At 37.6% G+C, this 19,284-nt stretch overlaps 1 protein-coding gene across 4 annotated transcripts in view; it reads left to right on the top strand.

The window, feature by feature from the left end:
* The window catches only part of LOC101166118 (synaptotagmin-7), a 100,185-nt gene that overhangs the window by 52,722 nt on the left and 28,179 nt on the right, over positions 1 to 19,284 (top strand). For 3 of the 4 annotated variants that reach the window (XM_020713656.2, XM_011489545.3, XM_020713664.2), the window contains 2 exons: positions 5,620 to 5,964; positions 12,140 to 12,262. In XM_020713656.2, coding sequence (XP_020569315.1) covers positions 5,620 to 5,964; positions 12,140 to 12,262 — 468 coding nt within the window. The remainder of the gene's footprint in view (positions 1 to 5,619; positions 5,965 to 12,139; positions 12,263 to 19,284) is intronic. The other variant, XM_020713661.2, reaches the window with a different exon arrangement.

Consider the following 19,284-nt stretch of genomic DNA (forward strand, 5'->3'; position numbering starts at 1 on the left):
AGAAAAAGACAAATACCAATGCAAAATGTTATATGTACCACTGAAAGCTGCAATTATTCTTTGTTTTAAAATCAATGGGTTGTTGTGACACTTAGAGATTAATCTATGGTGTTGCTGTCACACTAACTAGTGGTTAAAGACAAGCTTGAAGCAAACCACTGGCCTCTGGGATGAGTTAAAAATATAGGGTTTTGAAAAGTATTTGTTTGTCAGAGTTAAGACAAACAGTTAATGAAGAATCAGATCATTGGCTAGCTTTGCTTCCAATCAAGTATGAGTGCATTGATAAATCCAGCATTTGGAAAATTTCCGATCAGTGAAGTAAAAGGAAATGTGACTGCATAAACTAGTATTGCAGACGAAGAACCAAGTAATTAAAATAGTCTTTTTGTAAACAGAACCTGTTAAATAAACAGCATATTTCCTTCGGAAAAGTGGAAAACGTTCAACAAAACAGTTTGACATGTGAAGTCACCCTTCTATTGAAGCTCTGTCTTGAACTCTTCATGATAGTGTGTGTCCTTGCTCTGGTTTAACTGAAAGTACAGAAAAATAGCCATCTTCTGCTTTGACACTTGTCTTTTGACTGGACAGAAAATCTGAGAAATGCGTGGAAATTCTTCCTCTCATTGCAGAGATCACCTCACAACAGCCTACAAAGCCCTTACAAATAGTTTTCATCTCATGTAATGCAAGAAAACATCATTAAAATGATGTTTTCTTGCATTACATTTTAAATGCCCAGCATCTGTGAAGCTGTTTGTGTTTTCTTCAGCTCTGTGTCTCTTCCTTTGCATGGTTTTCTAAAGATGTGCTATCATAATCTGCCCCTTTTCTTATATTTTAATTAATTTGGTATTATCTCAAATCAATGCTGCATTGTGCGAGAGTTTTTCAAATTTTGACAAATATTTGTTTGTGAGTTTGAATCTTAATTATCAGCTTAACTAATCGTTTCTTCCGTCACTCGTCTGTCTCATTCACTTCTCGCTTCTCCTTTTAAGTCTGGCTATGTTTCCATTTCTCCTCTGGAATTGGTTTCTATTTTGGGCATTAACTTCTCTTCTTCTCTGTCTGTCTCTCTTTCACTCCCCTCTCTGTGTTTCTTTCTGTTTTTGCACTCTCCTTGTTTTTCCCTCCCTTAAACTTTCATTAATTACAAAATCATTCAAGGTTTATAGTCATCTTAATTGACTTTCAAGCAGGATGAAATGTGAAAATAACCCTCTAAGTCGGTAATGGGATTCGGCAGATAAAGAAAGCTCATGCTCAGGGCATATGAATGACTGCTGCGACTCAGATACATGTAGAAGACAGCAAAGATGTACGCTGCCTGACAGGACATGTAGTTACAGCCATCCAGGGAATCGCTCTGAAGAAAGGATTCTGTAAGGCTGATGACTTTTTTCAAAATGAATAAATTTAGTGTCAGCTGTATGACACTGGATGAGGTAACAAAATGTATCAGCACAAAAACTGGCCCCCAGATGTTGGAGCAAATACAACCATCAATCCAGCCAGATGTATTAATTTATCATGTCAGTTATATTACTGACTGTTGATTGAAGCTAAAAACAATGTGCAGCAGAGATTTTGTCAGCTGACCTTTTTATTTGTTGTTCATATTGATCATGTCATAGAGGCAGTTTTATTTGCATGTCTATACAACAAGTCATTGTCTTTTTTTTTCTTTCTGTGAGTTTGATGTTGGATTAATTCAATTCTCACAGTTTTAGGATGAGTGTGCCAAACTTGACCCATGCTCTTTTCTTTTGATAATGTACTTAGTTGACTCATTTTAAGCAATATGCTTTACAAAAAGTGCTCATAATCAGTACAAATAATCAGAAATTTACTGAACCATTTTGTATCCAATTATAGATATTAGATATTAGTAAATTTCGATAACTGTTCCTATAGAAATGTTTGTCATGAGGCATCCTGAATCAGAAATTTTAATCTCTAATTGGGTCAAATAAATGGACAAATTAAAGTAAAAAGTAAGGTTTAGGAGTCTAAAAAGAATGTTTCTAGGAGAAAGATTGTTTTCTTCTCTTAAGTCTGACTGATGATGCAGTTGGAAACTGATTTACAGAAAAAGACAAAGTGTTTTGTTTTGAAAGGGTTTTTTGGACTGTTTTTTTCTGATTTGATTTATTTTAAGTCTTGGATGTTTTTTATGTTTAATAACCCATGTACTGTTTTTGCTTTGCACTTTTGATGAGCTTTGAGGTTTTAAAAATGAAAGGTAAAATATAAAGAAAATAATGTACTTGACATAAAAAGTGACATCTGCAAAAATTTTGGCTTGTTTTTCAAGTTCTCTTGCTGTTTTTACAAAAACGGGTTTGTAGCACAACACAAAACATTTGCCAGTGTTACTACAGGGTTATGAGACTGCAGCAGAAATTGTTTTCTCTCAACAAGCTGTGTGTTAGTCTGTGAGTTGAGTTCTTTCACAACTCACATGCTAACAGCGCACCCAGGTGCAGCTTTATAGGATCATAGATTTCTGCTGCTATCCAAAAAAAACTCCAACAATACATTAGAAAGGGAAATTATTACATATACCTGTTTAAACTTACTTTTTCTGAAAGCAATGTTGGGATTTACCTTAGTTCTAAAACAGCTGTCTAAGGACAAACACCAAAGCTGCTTTACACTGGGGGATATCTGGTGTTATGTAATTCATTCACCTTTTTATGTTTAATATTTTATATTAATAATACATTAATAACAGTAGAAACTTCTTATTTTGAGTAAGGAATGTTGGCTTTAAAATTTGAATCTAGATTTGTTTTAATTTTTTTGTATATTTTATTAAAATTATGCTATATCATTTTAAATGATATAGCATATTTTTGACATTTTTGTTGCTCTTAAACTCTATGTTTCTCAACTTTGACAGTATCATGGGTTTCTGTTATCGCTGTCAGTATTTTTTTTTAATCTAAATAACATGTCAGTTAGCAGGAACATAAATAAAAAGAACAAAAAGTAATTGTATCCATCCCTCCAACCACCTGAGGGTGGATGGACCATGGCTTCTGACTTGCTGATTCTCATCCCAGCTGCTTTACAGTCCACTGAAAACTCAAATGTACACAGAAGATCTGGTTTTGAAAAAGCTAACAGAATATCATATGCAAGAAGATGCAAAAAGATGCAATCCTGTGCTCCCTGACTCAACTCCTTCCAGCTTCTGGCTGAGTCTTAAACTTCTGTTCATAAAAATTATAAACAGAACTGGTAACAAAGGGCATCCCTGCCAGAATCCAAAATGCACCAAGAACAGGTTTGAATTACTGCCATCAATAAAAAACCAAACACCTGACTTCCATGCAGCATCACAGTGGGATGTCATTTAAGTCTGGTCCACAACCTCCAGAGGCTGGAGGCCCTCAGGGCGGACCTCAACCACTCCCTGGTGCTTTGCTAAAGAGATACCTCAGTGACTTAAGCTTGAGTGGTGAACTGGCCCATTTCTGTGTTCTCTGTTTTTGGGTCCTCAGCAGGGGGCACATCTGTGGCATTCAGGAGATTGTCAAAATATTTCCCTTCACCTCTCAATGATACTCTCAGTCGGCAGAGAACAGATTTCTCCTCCTGAGGTGCCAACTAGTTTGCCAGACTTTCTTTGAGACCAACGGTTATCCCTTTTTCACAGTCTACCAGGACTCCATCCAGACCCAAGTTTTTGCCTCTGCAATTGCATGCTGTTTGAACTGCTGGTACCTGTCAGCTCCTTCAGGGATCCCACAGGCCAGCCAAATTTGATAGGACTCCTTCTTCAGTTTGACACTATATCACTTGCTTCCACTAACCACCAAGGCTTTGGATTGCCATTCCAACAGGCAACAGAGACCTTACAGCCACAGCTTCAAACAGCTGCAAAGACAATAGATGTGGACAACATGGGCCACTCTGACTGAATGTCTCCAACCCCCCCATAGGTACCTGGTCAAAGATCTCTCTTTGAAGTTGACGACCCATTTGATAGACTCAGCCAAATTTTCCCAAGGGACAGATTCTGGCCAGCTGAGTTGGTCGGTCTTTTTCGGCAAGTCCAGCTACTATGTGATTATTTATTTATGCTCTCCCCTCTATTCCCCCAGTTGTCAAAGACACATGACCAAAATCAGATGATCTTCTGTTGAGGATGTCTTGGTGCCACATGAACTGAGGGATGCCTTGGTCTCTGACATTGTGTTCACTAAAGACTCCAAGAAGGCTGAGCACTCTGTACAGCTACTGGCTCAAGCTTAGGCTCTTCTCCTCCCAACGAGATGACGTCCCATGTCTCAAGAGTCCAGATTGGGCTGTCAGGCACAGTCCAGGCAACGTTGCAGATTTTGTTTTAAATTTAAATCGTCACCTGCAATGGAAGACCCTCGCAGGAGCATTTGCCCCAGACAGCACAGACCCCAGGATCACTCAAGCTCTCAAAGTCGTATGCACAGACACCTAAATAGAGAGTATTTCTCATCTTTTCGAACTCGATTTTGACAAACTTTAAATCTCCTGAACCGCTTTAAGGCTTTGTCGTAGTCTGTGAGCATATGTAGCATAAAAAAGACAGATTCTAATCAAAGCCTGTCCAAAGGAGAAACCTAATGGTTTGATCTCAGTGAGTGTCTATATGTGGGAAAACATGCATGCTTCAGTGCATGTATATTTAAGTGCCTGTCTTGTATTTTTTTTTCTTTTTTTTCTATAGCCGTGCTCTGCTCCTCTGGTTGATGGTCTTCCAGCCCTCCAACAGAGTTAGAGGCGAGCTAATGCTGAAGAACTCTGCTCGCTTAACTCAAGTGTAGGCAGTAAATCCTCCCTCACAACATTAGGTCCAGACAGGGCTGTTTAGCACAAGCTCACAATCATCAGACAGAGAAGTGATTGAGGGGAGGATAAGGTGCGAAGCACTATTACAGAATTGTAAGTGAAGCAGAGCAATAATTAGACAGCAGATTTAAAGAGCGGCGATTGAAAGGGCTGTAGAGATAGAGAGATGCAAAAGATGTGAATTGGGGGCGAGAAGAACAAACAGGGAATATAAGAAAGCTGACTTAAGAAGTGCAAAGAGAGAAAGGAGAGTCGGAAAAACATTTGGGGAGCGGAAAGGACCTTGGAGAGAGATGGATGGAAGCTAAAGGCATTAAGGCAAGGAGGTGAAAGTGGGTCAATGCTAATTAAGAAGTGTAACACAGAAACAATTCCGTTCAGTAAAGAACAGTGATACTTTTCTTTTGATTTACCTTGAATGTAGTTTTTTTTTACAGTTTTGCAATAATGATTAAACTGTAATATGAAACCAAAAACTTTTACATTGTAGTTTATTTCTAAGTAATAAACCTCAGAAGTGATGTCTAATTTTTCTTATTCTTTCATCTTCCACACTCAGTATTATGTTATCACAATTTTAATCTGTGCTGCATTTACAAATTCGTTTTCCATGTTTGTCTTCAGTAATTTCATTTTAGTGTAATCATGCTTTATAATTTCAGCACAAATCTCTAGACTTTGATTTTGCAGCTGCTTTTCAGTGTTGCAGCTTTTATTAAAAGTTTAACGGTCGACTACTTGTATTTCTTTTCTTCCTCTTTGGCCCTGTGATCCACACAGTTTTGGGGACGCCTCCCTTTCTTCTGCCTCCACCCTTGAGCACATCCCATCCTCGGCTGTGGCAAGGCCCCGTCCTCTGGTCCGGCAGCAGAGCCTCCAACAGCCTCTCACTCACCAGCCTCCCCCGGGTCCAAACGACCCTCCGGTCACCTCACAAAGTCTGGGCCAGCTCCACACGGGTCCAGGCGGCGGGGGCCACCGTGGGGGCCCGCGGGGGGTCCGGGGGAGTCCGGCTGGAGCCTCCCGGTATCGAACAGGGGCCGGACGATCACGCTCAAATCCTGGCAGCTGGGACCACATGATGGAGCAAATCCGTCACAGAGGGCTAGACGTCAAGTCTTTCCTGTAAGTGTCAACAACTTGTCTAATCTGATCTAAGTAGGACATTGTAACAGAGATAAGTTTCCTGAAACCAAATACAGATATATATAATTTGTTGAAAGGGAAGAATGTCACTAATGCACAGCACTATTTTCATCTAAAGTCACTTAAATAGTTTTGATAATGTTAGGAAACCAGATTACATAATGATAAACTGAAGAGTTAAGACATTGTGATCTATCAGTTTTGCTAAAACATAAACTACACATGGTACATTCTAACTCAGGCACATAAACAGGTTAATTTAAAGATTAACTTTTTAAAAGCAAAAACAAAACATCACAATTTACCCTGCTTTCAAAATCCATGTTTTTGTTCTAAAACCAATATATGAAGTTTTTAATAAGGTAAAAAGTGCAAATGCATCTGAAGCTTTTGGTTTTTGTTTGCCCATCTGTCATTGCTTTAAGCATCTAGTAATTTTAAGCAGATATAAGTTGACAGTATTTAAATCTAAAAAAAAGTTTTGTGTGGTGCTCTAATTTCCCACATAGTGGGGCTGATCATCTCAAGTGTACATTTTGTTCAATCTCATTCTGTTTCTTTCACATTTAGTTAATTAAAATACCTTCCAAGTTCCATACTGATCCTCCATCCCTATATCAAATCAGACATTGCTTAACTTTAACGTCCTGGATTTGCAGAGTGGAAACTTGTTTTTCATTTCCAATTGAAAGATACAGCTCTTAAACCAATATATCTTTTGTTCACTACCCATCTTTGGTGTGCTTTGTTGTCCATCAGCAGCAAAGTTACTTTCTGAAGAAGTCATAAGTAATGGACAAAAATGTAATGAATGCATTTAATTTTACAGAAGGACATGTATCACATCTTTAAAGAAGATGAACAAGCATTAGTTCATATTCAGTGATCCCAATTCAACATGGCCAGAGGCATTATAGTATTTTAAATATTTTTAATTTTCTTAATATGGCTATATTTGTGTGATCGTTTATCTTTAACCTCATCGTTCAAACTTTTTCTTTTAATGTTTTTTTTGTAGACTCCTAAATTGTAATTGTTTTGCAGCAGTCTAATAAAAAAAAGGTGTAACTTCTCCAACGTGACTCATTTGCAAAATATGGAATACATTTCAGTGTACAATTTACTGTGAATAGAAATAAAGATATATATAATTTGGTAAAACTGTGTTTCTATTAAGACATTTGCACCATTTCTCACTTAATGCAATGTTCAAGAAAGAGTCAAATATTGCACATGTAGCAAAGCTGTTTTTGCGTGTCCTCCCATTAACATTGTCTGCAGGCAGTGGCCTTGCTGCCTGTTTGAATCATTTTTCAAAAAAAAAAAAAATGAGTACATATGTAGTGCGGTGGAGTCCCCCTCCTCCCCCTCCTTCTGAATCTCACTGGACCAGACACATGAGTTGTTGACCCTGTGGGGAATGTTAATATGATGCATTTGTGATCATCCGTGTAAGAACAGCTAAATGCAGCTGCATCACGTTTGCTGGTACACTGTGCCACCTCACTTTCATTTCAGATCAATAGACCAGCTGTAGGTGGTAATGATTTGGTTGGAGTGCTCCTGTCTTTTTTCGTCATCTAGACAAATTCATTCATCTCATCGATGAGCATTGGTGTTGTTTACGTTTCCCCAGCGGGCTGCTGTCTCTTGTTTGTCTTGTTGTCAGCATTGATTTTCCAAAACAGCATCTTGTAAGTGGAGGAATGCTCTACCAAAAGCAAATTAGAAGATGAATATTACAATACATGGACAATTCTACAAGAAATACAACTATGAAACTTTGGATTCCAATGAATTCGCTCATTGGTTTTACTTAAGTTGACAGTTTTTCATTTATCAACCACAGTGTCTGGCTTATGAATGAAGCATGTGGAAAAAGTCTTTTTATTTTTTATTTTAGAAGCATAAAAGGGTTGTCTCTTAAGTAACAATATATATTTGGGTTCTCTGCTCTCCATACATGACTTTGTCTCTTAGAAGCAGATACGTTGAAGAAAGGAACAAACCCAAATCTTTGGGTATCAGTCAAGCTTTCAATTGGAGCCTAAATGTTTTTCCCAATATAAAATCACAAAAAACAAACAAGCCAGCCAGCCAGAGCTGAGATAATTCATATATTATAATTAACATAATTTTTTCTTAACCTAAAAGAATGTAATAAGAAAACAAATAAATAATTAAGCAACTGTAACTAATTGAAATAAAAGAAAAAGCATGACTTTTTAAAAAAAAAAAGGAAAAATAAAATTCTCCTCGATCTTTCCAAGGCATTTGAAGGCATTTCAAGTGTAGAAATTGAAAGACTAAGTTTAAAACTTTTAAAGACTCACTACAACCATCTTTTGAGCCATTCTGAAAGTGTTTCCAGTGATCTTTTAATTATAATTATGCAGTTTTTTGCCAAAATCAAACATTTTTTGTCGTTTTCTAGGGCATAGTTTTTGCAAAGCGGCAATATCTCCTAAAATATTCCTTCTGAGTTGTGGGCGGGATCATTGGTGCGGAGCAACCCCACACCCCCCTCCCATCCCCTTTTCTGAAAGCTCTCTGTTTAAGTGATTCACAACGATTTGAATGAAGAAATACTCAATGAACACAATTTTGAGATGATGTTCTAATTATGTCCTTCATCATCAGAAAACATAAATATGTAAAAACACCAGAAACATCATTTTCATTCAGTGGGTCTTTAGGATTCTAAATAATTTTTCCTCTGAATTTATGTGCATTCTTTAGTTGTCTACACCAGGGTTCACTTGCCAATAAAAAGAGGCCCTCATTTTCAGAAAGACCAATTGCTTGTTTAGTTCGTACCAGAGTTCAGATGAACATTTATGCTTGCCAAATGAGGCAGACCATCAAGATAATTAAGTTTGAACAATCCCAACACTTTGTAATAATATAGAGCTGAAATAGAGTCCTCAGAAAAAGTCATTTTAATTTTGTGGCAAATTTAATTTTGTGTAGTTAGACACCCATGTTTTTCAAGAATGTCTTTGAAAACTCTTCAAAAACCTTTAAGGAAAGATTGTGCACAAATTTAAAAGAGAGTGCACGAGGATGAGGATATGGATGTAGTTTTTTATGGTGACCTGTTCAAGGAGTGTAACTGCCTTTGCAATGAAGACAGCTGAGATAGACTTTCCCATGACTCTAATCGGGACAACACACATGTGGACACACAGTAGTGGCCAGCAGTTCTCATGCAGATTATGTGCTATATAAATTTAGACATGTTTAAAAGATGACAAAAAAGGCTAAGGTTCCAAACTTGAGGTTCTAATATTAGACATGGTTTAATTGAAAACAATACTGTAGCATTGGAAGTGTTGAAAATTCTGAACTAATACATATATGTATTAACAAATCAAATAAAGTTGATGAAATAAAGCAAAAGTTTAAAATTGATTAGAAAAAAATGTGAATACCAAACAACACATTAATTAAACGTGTTCGGTGCCCTAATTTAGTCCTGTTGTGTCCTATAACTGAGGATAACTTCAGATTTAAACCATCAAACACTTTGAGAGTGGATGTAACATGTCTCTACTGCTGAATTGTTTCTCTTCTTTGTGTGCTCATATTTTTATCTCTGCTGACTATATGTTCAGCTTGTTCATTGTGTATGTCAGTTTGCCATGAACCTGATCTCTGTAGCAACAATCTGCAACTCTGCCTGAATTACAAGGAAAAACAAACTGAGCAGTCCATTGGTGCAAAGACACAGCACAAAATAAAGACAAATAGAGTCAACAAAGACAAACATAAAAAAGAAAACTAGTGTTATGCGGTTTCCTGGAGTTTATGCAGCTTAATAATGAAATACATTTAAGAAGTTTTAAAAGTGTAAATAAAAAAAATGTAAATATTTGTCCCTCTTTAACTTTTGCATTGCTTGTGTAAAACTATGGAGTATTCTGTGCAAAACACATAATTGATAATTGATGTTTGACCAACATTATAAAAGTCATTCATTTAAAAGGAAAACAAGATTGTTCCAAGCATAGACCCTTGAGGTGCTTGACAATCAAGATAATGAGTTTGGACAAAGCTTGCGGAATCAGTGAATTTCATTTGCAAAGTAAGATTGCATCCAATGGAAAACAAAAAAGGTGTGAGATTTCCTACACTATATCAAAAGAAAAGTGTGTTCCTCACCACCACCAATGAAAGCAGCACAGCAGATGTAAATGCACTGAAACAAAACCTTTGATTTGTTCTGTTGCTGTTGTATTTTATTTTATTTTTTTCAAAATTGGCAAAATGTGTCACGGTGGCAGAGGAGGACTCATTTACATGTTAATTGGAGAACAGCATATACTGAGAAAAACCTAGTAAAATAGTGAAAACAGACTTGAGAAGGAGAGACAGTCTGCATAGTGGGACATTTAAAACATTAAGGATAATTGGTGGAATAACTTTAAAACAAGTGAGAATAAACCATTGGAAGTAACAACAATAAATAGAATGTAAGAGGATGTTTTTACCTGTGACTCATAGGATTAGTAGTGTGCAAATGTTGATTTGCTAAGGTTACTCTTTTCAAGGCCTCTTTAAATGATGGAAACGCTTACTGTAACAAAAATTAATTTTAATTTTTTTAGAAATGTTTGGACTAATAACTTTGGAGAATTGAGAGTCTGCTATTTTGTTACAGTTTATTCAAGAAAAGCCAAATCAATTTTCATGGATTTCTCTTGCCTTCTTTTTTTTGTTTTTCAATTTCTGTTTTGCAATGATTTTTTTTCTATGAAACCTCATAACCATTCATTTTACAATTCTTTTAGATTCAAAAGTTTTTTATTTCAGAGAAATATAGTTGACAAAACCAGTAACAGAAGCTGCTTTTCTATGTCAACAGATTTGAAATGAAAAGTTAAATCAGAAAGACAGAAACCGATGAAACCTTTGAGATGCTTGAGTTTTCAATAGAACTGGACAGAGCGTGTTATGTCACCCATAGAAACCGGATTACTTCCGGGTTACCCTTTTTTCTCGTGATATGTACGCTACCATGCCGGAACCAGACGACATCAGTATGCAGTGATTGGTCTGAGTTGGTTTAGATCATTGTTTTTATGACAACCAATCTCACCAATCAGGAGTGAGCTTGTTGGAAGGCCACACCCCCACCACTGAAAGTGGGAGAAGAATCTATCAAACGCTTCAAACGTTTGACACAATATCACATACTTTTATTAAGGCATGTGATTGGTCATTTATAAATTTAACAACTTGCAATACAGAAAAGATATGACAAAACTTGGAAGAACATGTTAAAAAAATGTAGCAGAGCAAGAATAGTTATTCTGACAAAAAGATTCACTGAGTTTAATTCTCCATAGAAGTCTATGGGATTTTTGCTCCTTAGAACCAACTGGCACTTCCTATTTTGAACAACAAGAGTGAGGGGTTACTCTGTCCAATTCATATACAGTCAACGAGTTTTCCTTTGTAGCTGTAAAATGTCACTATCGCCAAAGCAAATTAACCAATTTTTCTTAATTGTTTTATCACTTGGAGGAAAATCGTGCAACCAAAACTCAACCTTAAGCGGAATGCCATGGTAAAGAAACTAATCAGTGTGTGACACATTATCGGGCGGCTTAACAACCTGATTTTCCAGAACAAATCACTCATCCTATTAGAGGAACGTACAGTAGCTGAATAACATGGGGATGATTTATCCTGTAAGAAGTAAAAAAAAAAAAAGGCTCCTCTGCGAAATACTTATTTTTAAATTGAGAATTTAAAGCACCTCCACAAGAAAAAAACAAAAGGAAATAGAAACGCATAGTTTGACCACTTAGGGTTTTTGCAATTCTGTTTATATTTGTAAAAACTGGTTAGAGTTTCTTCAATTCAGGTTTTCCACTTCTATATGGCACACTCTTATTTTAAAGGTTAAAGTTGCGAAATAACCAGGATAACTGCTTGTAAAGAACTGCAAGATACACTATAGAAAGATCAGTAAACGATAGTCAAAACTCTTTCTCCCACTTTCTCTTTGTACATGATATGAATGTGTGCTTGGTGGGATTCTGTCTTGTGTCTTTTTCGTCTTTATTTTTTCTTCTTTTATAATGCTTACCCCATTGTCTGTTACTCTGTACCTGTGTGGTTTTGTGATGCCTTGTTTGTCTGTGTCCAGTGAGGGGAAGATGGTTGTTCTGTCTCTAGCAATCGGGCTGGCTGAACAGGATGACTTTGCCAACCTCCCAGATCTTCAGGAAGCGCCAACAGGCAAAGAAAATGAAACCACACCAGACAAAAGGTAACGACAGAAGGGGAAAAAAGAGATGGATGTGGTTTTTATGCCACAATTAGTGGAGAAGCTAAGAAAAGCTTTGTCAACCACTTATCCTGTGATGTGCACCTCTACCTAAAAGCCCTCTTTCATCTTTTGAACCTGGGAACTCTGGGTTTCTCCTTTGGATCTTGAAAGCCGTAGCATGGAGTGAGCATCTTTTTTTTCTGTTGCATCACATAAAAGCTGAGTCAGATTCTTATCTTGGGAGTTTAGAAGTGAGCCCTTGAGGGTGTTTCTTGTGCTCTTGGAGTCATTTTAGTGGTGAAACCAGGTTTTATTTTCCAGGTGAGAAACAGTTGTGTTTGTTTAATTGAAATTTATGTTCAAATAGATAAAAGATATGACAGTAAAAATAGTTGGTAACGCGTTCTTTTACAGTACAGTACTTACAGTGTACTTAAGTGGTATTTATATGGTAATGATTGTGTAACTACTGGGTACTTTCAGGGTATTTACATGGTACTTTTTATGGAATTTACTGGGTACTTACAGGGTGTTTACATGGTACTTTTTATGGAATTTACTGGGTACTTACAGGGTGTTTACATGGTACTTTTTATGTGACTTACTGGGTACTTACATGGTACTTTTTGGTGTCTACTCTGTACTTACATGGTATTTACTGTGTATTTATGTGGTACTATTTGGTTTATACTTATGTGGTACATACTGGGTATTTATAACATACTTACTGGGTATTTACAAGTTGTGCAAATGTGTCTTTTGTGGTACTTACCACATGTAAGAACAAGGTAAGTACAAATAAAGTACCTTGACCTTTAGGTCTGCACTCATTGTATGTTTTATGGTATTTACCATGAATTTACCACAGAAACTACCCCTTAAGTACAATGAAACTGGGCTGTAAAAGAAAGTCAGCCCTATTTCCACTCTATTACTTGGTACTTTAATTACTAAATGCTGGGCATGTTCACTTGAATATTACTTGGTACTTACCCCTTAAGTACAATGAAACTGGACTGTTAAAGAAATTCAGCCCCATTTCCACTCTATTAATTGGTACTTTCAGTAGTAAATGCTGGGTTTTGTTCACGTATTACCTTCCCGTACAGTGTACATACACACTTGATCTCCTGACCTTACCAAATGAGACAATGCAAACTTGCTGGTAAGGGTGAAGTAACTGCACTGTACAAACACATTCTGGCCTGATTACTTCTTGTAACATGTGGCAAATTAAAGAGGAACAAGACAGCAGTGAAAACAACAATCTTTAATATGATGCACTTCTGCAGCATACAAAGTGTCATCACAATAAAATTAGTTTGAAGTTCACAACAAAACAGAAAAATGAGCATTCCAAAGAACAGATTTGTTGCATATTATTTATCTTTTCTTCCAGAGTTTTGTGTTGTTCCAGGAATGATTCACACTCCTTTGCATAACTCATGAGTTTGTCACCCACCGTGAAAACAGGAAATGGCCCCAGATCCTCACCTTTTCCATCCAGTTATTTCTGCAATAGTTGCAGTCAAATCTATTGTATTTCTGTCTATTTTACACTGGTGACATGTGAGGGTCATGCTTTTTGTCCGTCAAAATTCCTTCAGCAGAGTTTGGTAATGGTGGATGACTTATTAAGTGTTTGTAACTGCAAGAAAAATCACAATACAAGCTCAAATGAACGTAAAAAGCATAAAGACTTTGATGAAGTGCAAAGTATATTGTAGTTATTTAATCATTTCTGTATTGAGTTTGATAAATCTCTGTGGATTTTTTATGCTTTGACTGCAATGCTTGAAATCAATCAATAATGCTCTTTTATAAACATGATAGATGTAAGTACCCAGTAAGTCACATAAAAAGTACCATGAAAACACCCTGTATGTACCCAGTAAATTCGATAAAAAGTACCATGTAAATACCCTGAAAGTTGGGGTGGCTGTGGGGCGGCGGTAGGGCGGTCGACCCATGATCGTAATATTGCAGGTTCGATTCCCGCCTTGCACGCCCATGTGTCGAAGTGTCCTTGGGCAAGACACTGAACCCCACCTTGCCTCTGGTGGGAGGTTGGCGCCAGTGTTCGGCAGCGGAGCTGCCATCAGTGTGTGAATGTGTGTGTGAATGTGTGTGTGCATGGGTGAATGGGACTGTGACTGTAAAGCGCTTTGGGCCTTCGTAAGAAGGTAGAAAGCGCTATATAAGTATACGCCATTTACCAATTACCCAGTAGTTACACAATAAGTACCATATATGTAATAACTGATTATATGGTCATCCTGTGCAATTTTTGGAAATGTATGTATGTATATTGACTTTATAGTTTTCTTTATATATTGCTCTTGTACCTGTACTGCAGCTGCAACAAGGACATTTCCCCATCGTGGGACTAATAAAGGAATATCTTATCTTATCTTATGTAAATACCACTTAAGTACACTGTAAGTACTGTACTGTAAAAGAGAGCATTTCCAAATAGGTGAGGTGATCCTGACAAAAAAACAATTTAATGTAATTTTGGTTTTATGTGGGAGAAGTGAACATGCAGACTCAGAACGTGGAGCAAGTTCTCATGTTGGTGCATTTTTTGTCAAAGTCCTGTTTGTCAGGAATTGAAACCTCAAACAGTCCGGAATTCCCTTGAGATTCACAAGATCAGAAATATTGAGTTGGTGTCCTGTAGTCCTTAGGCAGGCTTTGGCTGTAATAACTGCAACCAAACACAGCTCCCTTTCCCAACTGCTCCAGTGTGGCAGAGCTCGCTTTACTTGATTGATTAAAGTTGTGACTTTAAAAAGCATGTTCTTCAGCCAGTTATTTTTTCTTGTGGGTTCCTTCCCCTTTAGAAACATTTTTTATTGAGCCTTGTCCAGATGGTTTTGCGAAACAATCAAGCTTGTGGATTCAGTGAAAGAGATTTAGTGTAAAAGACATCTGTTGAAAACTCAGTAATCACAAAGTAATTACTTTGTTTTGCTTTGAACATTCCAATTTCCTGAAAGTAACACAAAAGACATTTTTTATTTTACTTTATCAAATAAAAAAGGAAGCAAAACTTTTTTATTTACCTCAGCAATAAAATAGATTATCCTAGCTTTGTTACAGATGTGTGTCAGTGAAAAATAGTAAAAAATATATTTTTTTAATTTGTTAAAATGATAAATGATCAGTGACTGAATGATTTTATGTTCAGACACTAAAAAGAACTGGTGCAAACCACAGATGGTTAAATAAAGCTAAAACTTGTGTTTGTTTCGTGGCACAAATTTGTTTTGTTTTTTATGTGAAGAATTATCGTTATCCTTGAATCTTTGGGTGTTTTTGCAAATGTAAGGCTTCTTTATAACTTATATAATTTTTTTTAAGTCAAACCATTTAGGAGTACCTTTTCTTATTCGTCTATTTGCTTCAAAATGTTGTTTATTTATTCATGGGCTATAAAGCAAAGCTTAATCATAAAATCCGTGGCCACAGGCTAATCTGTGGTTTTACTGAGCAGCACCCTAGTGGGATTTTTTAAACGTAATGTGAACAGGTTGTTATCGATGAACCTTCCCTGTATAATTAAAGACATTAAAAAGTACTGTTTTTGCCAGACTGCAAGCCCTGAGTTTTGTCACGAACTTTCGACAAAAGTTGTGGCTATTTTATGATTTTATTTAACGGCCGCCAGGAGCGCGCCAGCAATCTCGGAGGGGAGACGGCCTGCATAATTTTATGTCCAGCAACATGTGCGATTGCTTTGACAAACACACAAGTAGTCAAACAGCATGGACCTGACTTCAGCTCTGAGACACTTAAGTCATGGTGCAATAAAAGAAACACCCATGCTCAGCAACATCCCACAATCCTTTGGTGCCATTAGACCCAACATGCACGTGACCGCCACTACAATATGACGCAGCTTTCAAGTTAAAAGCAATTGTTAAAGGCAGTGTGAAAAAATCCACCATCACCAATGGGTTTGGAAAAGCCCGTCTGCTGCGTGCCAGAAATTTCCTTCACTGTTGTGGAAGGAAACTTCTGGCGTATGCGCTGCGCCGAGGCACGCACGCGCGCCGCGCAGAGCTGCGGAGAGCGTGTGCCGTGCGTGCTTATGAGTCACTGCTGCTCTCTTTTACTGGTATGTTTTCTCAACCAGCCCTGTTATTTCCTTATTGCTGCCGTGTCACAGGCGGAAGGAGGGAAGAGATGCTCTCGCCTTCCGCTGCAGCTCCCTGCTCCTTCTTAAACACGCACGCGGTTTCAGCACATATACATCCTCAATCTACAACACTGTGTGGCGAACCGGGGGTTAGCCCTCCCTTAAACCCCTAAGACTCATGGGAAGTGGGGAATCTGGGTGTGAAGTTTCACACCATAACTGAGGGAGCTGTGAGCTGAATTTAGGTCCATGCTGTTTGGCAGATGTGAGTGTGTTCAAATAGATAGGTTAAACTACAGATTACTCCTACCTTTCTGAGAATGCTGTGGTCTCTCAGTTTTTAGGCAAAAGTAACTGGTGACATAACACTTAACCATTGTGCTATCTTAGATGACCCCACCCTTACATTGACGTGTTCTCTCTACCGTGACAAAGTTAGATAAATGTGAAAAGGTTTCATGTAATCCATGGACACCAGTAAAGATCACAAATCATTGAAGAAAAAAGGTTCAGCGCGAAGTTTAGTGGGTCTAGATCAGTGTTTTTCAACCTTTTTTAAGCCACGGCACACTTTAACCTTGACAAAAATCCCGCGGCACACCAGCACCCCCCCCCCAAAAAAGCAGAAACTCATAGTCTGTTTTGATCTACAGCCCCCCCCCCGCCAATCTGACGTGCATTTTTGTGATAATTGTGGCAGTAAAAGCAGGAAGTTGCAGATGTTTTTTCTAAAAGATGTAATAAAAGTTAAGTTACATACAAACTGTATGTTCGTTGTGGTTTCAATCCGTGTAACAAGGACGACTCATTGTACGCTAAGGCGCTGTCCCTTTAAGCCAATGCATCATGGGAGATGTAGTGTGAATACGGCGAGAAAACGGCAGAAACATTTGCGTCTCTGAGTTTCATGGTTTTGTTCACTTGTTCCACGGTCTGATACCGGATTCTGTGGAAAGCTACACCGCTAAAGACGAGCTTTAGCTGGTGTTTTTGTTGGAAATGAGTGAGTTATGAGCTAAATTGGAACAAGGAAGTTTAGACTTTAAACACTTCTGATTGGTCAGACTGATGACATGTGATTAAGCCTTCAAGAATGATTGGTGGAGTCGTGGAGACAGTAAAAGCTGCGGGACTTTTCAGAAAACAGTTATAGCTGCAGGTAAATCGCGTTGCCGTCATTCTTATCAAAATGTCTTTAATAGAATCAGTTAAACACAAAGAAATAAGTATTTTATGATCTTTCATATTCCTAACTACTCAGTGTTTTATCAGGACCTGTTTGGATGAACAAAGAGCTGATTTCCTGGAGATGGTTAATGTTTTTAGATCAGGTAATGAGGGCAATTTTCCACGGCACACTTGACCATCTCCCACGGCACACTAGTGTGCCGCGGCACACTGGTTGAAAAACACTGGTCTAGATGACTCAACTCCCAATGTTAAAGTGCCTAGGATAGCAAAAGGGTTACATCGCCATAACATGCGGCTTGTTTACAAATGTGGCTTGTGTATGTAATAAGTGGTTAATCCTCCTCAAATTGGGTGGGTGCGATTTGTAATCAGGTGCGCTCCATAGCCTGGAAATTACGGTAGTTATGGCAGTTTGACCTTATAATTTGGGGTGAATTGGATTTTCATTTACTTCAATTATTAGGATTTAATTAGAATTTCACAGATTATTTGATTTTGCATGACTTTCTTTCTCTTTTTTTGCTTTTCACATGCAGTGATTTCAGACCGGAAGTTTTTTAGTGTTCAGAGCATCCAAAAATGTCGAAACGTGTTAAAAAAGGTGGATACTCAGAGAAGTGTCTGTACAGGTTCACGTGTGCCTGTACTCAGATGTAAAAGATTTAGGAAGCTTTAAGGAGATTAGACCCAGCATGAATAGCAGCATGTTTACCTTTTGTACTGTATTTTAACTAGCACTTGTTACTTTGAATTATCAGGCAACTTCCCCATGTACACAGCAAAGGAAATCACACAAATACGTGCAGAAATCACTGGGGATCTCATTTAATTTTATTGTAATGTTGCGTGATCTGGGTTTTGTCTAAAAACTGCTTTTTTCCAGAAAGCTAGACAGGATAACTGACTAAGTTTGGTGCTGTTTGAGGGCGACTCCACACTGCCCACAGTGACTGTGACTAAAGATGGACAAACTGTGTGATCACCTGACTCACTAGTTTCCTCTGGACTGATTTGAAGGTAGAGTTCTGTGTTCGCCATCACCATCCTGGCTGGATATGACATAACCAGATAATTGATATTCAGAAACATTTCTAAAATCAAACACCAAAAGCAAACACTAATTAGGACAAAAAAACTGGCTGCTGCTCTAAATATCAAACACTATTTAAATTCTCACCATTTTTTGCAACTTTTTACAATTCTTATGTCACTTACTTTCTAAATAATGTCTGTGTGCATTGACACTGTTGCTGAACCACACTAAGGGTCAGTTATGATTCATTTTAACAACAATTCAATTCACATCATGATTTGTGGTTGCTGATATGATTCATAATTGATATTGCATCATTTTGAATAATCCGATTCGATCCGATTCACAAACCTAAAATCAATCCAGGAAATCTTTAGCCAAAAATTCAACAACTTTGACTCAGAAATAGATAACTGTGTTCTGACTTTTACATTTTTTTTACATAATGTGGTTTTAGACTTTTGTGTTCCATGTGGTTTTCACAAATCATTAAAAACAGATCTACAGTTCACAGGTCAGTTATTAATCAGAGTCACGACACCACAAATGTCTAAAAACGTGTTATCCTCTCTCCTCAAACGGTGGACAAGGCAGCCGGCCAACATCTGGCTAAACGTGCTTCTTGAACATGCTCCCCTTCTTCCGGATCAGCATTTG

The sequence above is a fragment of the Oryzias latipes genome, chromosome 3 (genome assembly GCF_002234675.1).
Source record: "Oryzias latipes chromosome 3, ASM223467v1".
NCBI classification, from domain to species: Eukaryota; Metazoa; Chordata; class Actinopteri; order Beloniformes; family Adrianichthyidae; genus Oryzias; species Oryzias latipes.